Source organism: Apis dorsata, unplaced genomic scaffold (genome assembly GCF_000469605.1).
Source record: "Apis dorsata unplaced genomic scaffold, Apis dorsata 1.3 scaffold_29, whole genome shotgun sequence".
Classification (NCBI taxonomy): Eukaryota; Metazoa; Arthropoda; class Insecta; order Hymenoptera; family Apidae; genus Apis; species Apis dorsata.
In genome coordinates this window covers 531,995-537,656 of record NW_006263331.1, presented here as the reverse complement: position 1 = coordinate 537,656, position 5,662 = coordinate 531,995, and the positions used below count along the sequence as shown (strand labels likewise).

Sequence of the window (5,662 nt, the reverse complement as noted above, 5' to 3'; positions counted from 1 at the left end):
CAGGGGGTAAGAGGAGCAGTGGCCCGCGGTCAACACCCACTCGGCGCTTATTATGCTCCCGCCGCATATGTGGTAGCCGTCCTTGCGAAGGGAGATCTGGTACGGCGCCTCGTGGATGGTCGTCGCCTCGCCACCCACGATCCGACCGTCCATCCTCTGTACAAGCGTCCGAGGATTGGCAGGGTTACCTGGGGAATTGAGAAAAGGCGGAATGTAATTGGGTATTTTTTTTTTTTGTTGTTGGTATATGCAGGTATATATAGGGAGATTATATTAATTTATGTATATATTATTTATATATGTTGGAGCTATTGGATGGTAAAGGTGTTTCATCGAAAGCGAGGTTTGGTAAAGGAATAGATAGGGGTTTGGTTGTTTATGGTTCGTTGCAAATAGAATGCTTCCACGTGTTCGAAAAGAAAATTCGAGAGGGGATATTTGTGAGTTTTAAATACATTTGTATTTAATTACTCGATTTGGAATGAAATAATATTATAGAATGAAACATATTATAGTGAAACAAATGATAAAAATAAAATATTGATATATTTGTAACTCTTAAATGCAATCGTATTTAATTTCTCAGTTTGGAGTCAAATAATATTATAGAATATAATAATGTGATATAATTGTAACGATAATAGTAACTGTTAATAATGGTGTAAAGCGTGTGAAGCAAATGATAAAAACAAAATATTAATATATTTGTAACTTGTAAACGTATTTAATTACTCAGTTTGGAGTCAAATAATATTATAGAATGAAACAAATGATAAAAACAAAATACTGGTATATTTGTAATTTTTAAACGCAGTCGTATTTAATTATCACTTTGGAATTGTATGAAATGATATTACATACAATCGTATTTAATTACTCACTTTGAAATCAAATAATATTATAGTGAAACAAATGATAAAAACAAAATACTAATATATTTGTAACTTTTAAAAGCACTCGTATTTAATTACTCAGTTTGGAGTCAAATAATATTATAGAATGAAACAAATGATGAAAACAAAATATTAATATATTTGTAACTTTTAAAAGCATTCGTATTTAATTATCACTTTGGAGTCAAATAATATTTAGTGAAGCGAATGATAAAAACAAAATACTGATATATTTGTAATTTGTAAACGTATTTAATTACTCAGTTTGGAGTCAAATAATATTATAGAATGAAACAAATGATGAAAACAAAATATTAATATATTTGTAACTTTTAAAAGCATTCGTATTTAATTATCACTTTGGAGTCAAATAATATTTAGTGAAACAAATGATAAAAACAAAATACTGATATATTTGTAATTTGTAAACGTATTTAATTACTCAGTTTGGAGTCAAGTAATATTATAGAATGAAACAAATGATAAAAACAAAATACTGATATATTTGTAACTCTTAAAAGTATTCATATTTAATTACTCAATTTGGAGTCAAATAATATTATAGAATGAAACAAATGATAAAAACAAAATACTGATATATTTGTAATTTTTAAACGCAGTCGTATTTAATTACTCAGTTTGGAATCAAATAATATTATAGTGAAACAAATGATAAAAACAAAATACTGATATATTTGTAACTTGTAAACGCATTCGTATTTAATTACTCAGTTTGGAATCAAATAATATTATAGAATGAAACAAATGATAAAAAAACAAAATACTGATATATTTGTAATTTTTAAACGCACTCGTATTTAATTACTCAGTTTGGAGTCAAATAATATTATAGAATGAAACAAATGATGAAAACAAAATATTAATATATTTGTAACTTTTAAACGCACTCGTATTTAATTATCACTTTGGAATCAAATAATATTATAGAATGAAACACATGATGAAAACAAAATATTAATATATTTGTAACTTTTAAACGCACTCGTATTTAATTATCACTTTGGAATCAAATAATATTATAGAATGAAACACATGATGAAAACAAAATATTAATATATTTGTAACTTTTAAACGCACTCGTATTTAATTATCACTTTGGAATCAAATAATATTATAGAATGAAACACATGATGAAAACAAAATATTAATATATTTGTAACTTTTAAACGCACTCGTATTTAATTATCACTTTGGAATCAAATAATATTATAGAATGAAACACATGATGAAAACAAAATATTAATATATTTGTAACTTTTAAACGCACTCGTATTTAATTATCACTTTGGAATCAAATAATATTATAGAATGAAACAAATGATGAAAACAAAATATTAATATATTTGTAACTTTTAAACGCACTCGTATTTAATTATCACTTTGGAATCAAATAATATTATAGAATGAAACAAATGATGAAAACAAAATATTGATGCTACATTTCCAGAGAAAGGTACTCGCCCATAGTCGCCCATAGTCGCCCATAGGGTATCAGTGTGATTTTATGAAGAGCGACGTAACGATAACGTTAAAATTTTTGAAAGTTGGAGGATTCTGAAAATTCGAAAAATTCGACGTTCTGAAAGTTTTTAAGGTTCGAAGAATTCTCTCGAAAACCTCTCGCGAGATCGCAAGATCGATCGATAAGCGATCGATAATCCCATCTGATCTAAGCGACACCTCAAATACTATATATATATATACTATATAAATAAGAAAAATTCTCTTAGAGATGAAGAGGAATCAAAGTCCCCAAGCGAAATTGTTCCTCAAACGTTTGCAATAATTTCTTCTCGAGTGGGATGATACCGATTGCCATTGAGATTGGTTGGAGAATATCGTCTCAACCGCACCGAATGAATCGTTTTTAAATATTTACAAAGCGAAGGATCGTCCAAATTCTTCTCACAAAAATTGTCCTCGCGGCGTCATTCTGTTCAAGGCTATTCGTTCAATGTCTGATCGTTTTGAAATTTTTGCGAATTAAATTCATGATTCTCATCGTTTAGAAATTTTTTCGAGAAGCGAATTGGATCGTTTCATTTCTTAAATTCATCAAAACAGTTTGTACCCAACGAATATATCAAGATAATTTTGCAAAAGGTTGGAAAAATAACGTTTATTACTTGATCGTTTAGAAATTTTTTCGAGAAACGAATTGGATCGTTTCGTTTCTTAAATTCGTATTTGGATAATTTTGCAAGAGTAATATTGGAGTAACGTTGTTACTTGATTTAGAAATCTTTGCGAATTGGATCGTTTCTTAAATTGATGAATATTAGAACGATTTGTATCCGGATAATTTTGCAAGAAGTTCGAAATCTATTAGATTGTTACTCGATCGTTTCGAAATTTTTACGAGAAGGTTCTCGAAGAAACGTTGAGATGTCAAAGAAGAAAATTAAACTTTTACTAATTAAATAGGAGAAAATTGAGAAGAGAGATAGAGAAAGAGAGAATGTCGAAAAACTTACCGGCAGCCAAGGTTGCCAGGAGGGCAAGAACAGCGACAAGATTGCGCATCGTCGAGAGTTTCTTTTCCACCTGGTCGATGAAGTGGAATACGAATCGAGATCGATCCGCCGGTTTTTATAGTGAAAATCGACGTTCGTAATTGTAGTATCAACGATCTCGAAAACTAATCTAAAATCTTTTTCTTGAATCGATTCGAGGGCTTTATCTCGATCGAATCATCACCTTTCTCGATATATTAATAGATTTCTACGTTGTGCAGAGGAGGTCAAGAGACGCGCAGTTAAACTATTATCGATGGCTTTTAATCTAGTTTTCGAGTGAGCTATCGATCAATCGACTTGGCTCGGATCGTTCGATTATTACGCACGTGTCAACGAAGACGTCGAAAACGTCATTTTCAGTTTTTTTTTTTTTTATTTATTTTTCGTTCCCCAATCCGAATCCCTCTCCGTTCATTTCTTCCTTCCTTCCTTCCTTCTCTTTTTCCATTCGAATCGAAATTCGATCCAACGATTTTTACGTTATTAAGAAATATTTTGGCTTATCGATTTTTATTTTAATTACATCGTGACAAACGTTCAAGTGGGAAACGAAAATTATCTCTTTTGTATATTTACCTTGCCTTGAAATAATCGTGATCGTTTCCATTCCTGCTATTCTATATTTTCGATCGATATCGTTTCAAGATTATGACGTAAAAATTCGAATGATTTGCGAAATCTCAACAATAGAGTTTCTACTAACATTTTTTTTTTCTCCATAAATTACTTCGATAATTTATCGTTCAAAATGCAATAATAATAATTGGAAATAATAATGCCAAAATTATACGAAAATCAATTATAATAAACGGATCAATTATAATAAATATACTACAATAAATGTTATTCAACTTAAACTTTCAAATAACTTTATTCGAAATTTTTAGCTATTTTACTTTTTCAACGGATCAATGCTCCGTTTTCAACCCTTTATCCCTTCCATTGTCCTTTCTACTGTCCCTGTATATTGATGAAAAACCGAAACAAAATAAACAAAATAAATCGATAAAAATATTTCGAAACGTAATAAGCGCACGAGCTGTCTTCGAAAAGACACTCACAGAAGCCCGCGAAATTCAAAATATCGACAATCGTATACGAGTACGAATATGAAATGTATTCGAGGAATGAATCGAGTACAATTTAATTCGTGTGAATAAAAAATTCGATTTTGCATAAAAATATAATAGAGAAGTCGATTTTTCCAATTTTCAAAAATTCCCAACATTTCGATCGAACGGTGGAAGGGCTCTCTTTTCCACGATGATATAATAACAATACGCGTTCACAATTTCGTGCGTGTAATTCGTAATGGAACAATGAACCTTTCCTAAACTCGTCTCTCTCTCTCTCTCTCTCTCCCTACGCCAAACTTGTTGTATAATATCGATGAATGGGGAGGGGAGTGATATAGTTCAATCGATAACGAGTAATGGGAACGTGTCGTCAAGTGGCAGCTCTCTTCGACGCGTCTCGATTATTATTATTATTATTATTATTGTTATTGTTATTATTTTTATTATCGTTATTATCATCTTTATACACCGTAAATTGAAAGATAGATCGAATAATATTATAGTTGGAAGGTAGGATGTTATTGTTTCACGATGAATTACACGTAGATTCGATTATGGGATTAGAGAAGAATTTAAAAAATGAAAAATATCAAAGTTTTTTACGTTTTATCGAATATGAGATTATCAGGGTTGCTTTTTTCTTTTTTTTTAAAGTTTGTCAATCGATATTATCAGATTTTTCAAATCCATTTTTCCGAATTACTTTTTTCCTTGCTTTCATTTCGTTCATTGGATCGATCAATTTTCCATTTTTCAATCTCCTTGTTTCGCAGATTCGTCGAGGGAAATTTGTAATATAATAAAAAAGATTATCGGTCATCCAAAATTACGAAAAAGGAATACTCTCGTTCTTGATTAATAATTAATCGAGGATGGGATGTTGCGTTGTAGTTCCCAAAGGACGAACGGTTAATTAACGAGGCGCATTGTTTCCCAAATTCTCTCGAGAATTCGAGATATATCGACAAAATTCAATTAAAAAAAAAAAAAAGAAATAAAATGTCGAAAAAAAAAAAATTGTACCTCTAAATATTGATCTCATTTTTGAGAGCCGAGTTTTTACAATAGTCATAAAACTCGAAGGAACTGCATCGCTTAGTTTACGCGAGTTACATCTTCAACCTATCATAAAATCCTAAATATTTAGACAGACGTG

At 30.2% G+C, this 5,662-nt stretch overlaps 2 protein-coding genes across 2 annotated transcripts in view; one reads left to right on the top strand and one right to left on the bottom strand.

The window, feature by feature from the left end:
- The window catches only part of LOC102671644 (trypsin 5G1-like), a 4,180-nt gene extending 671 nt beyond the window's left edge, over positions 1-3,509 (bottom strand). Inside the window, exons 1-2 of the mRNA XM_031511557.1 lie at positions 3,389-3,509; positions 5-188 (exon numbers count right to left, since the gene is read on the bottom strand). Of these exons, the coding sequence (XP_031367417.1) occupies positions 5-188; positions 3,389-3,437 (233 nt within the window). The 5' untranslated portion in view covers positions 3,438-3,509. The remainder of the gene's footprint in view (positions 1-4; positions 189-3,388) is intronic.
- LOC102671513 (glycine receptor subunit alpha-4) overlaps positions 1-5,662 on the top strand; it is a 69,940-nt gene that overhangs the window by 9,833 nt on the left and 54,445 nt on the right. The window lies entirely within an intron of this gene.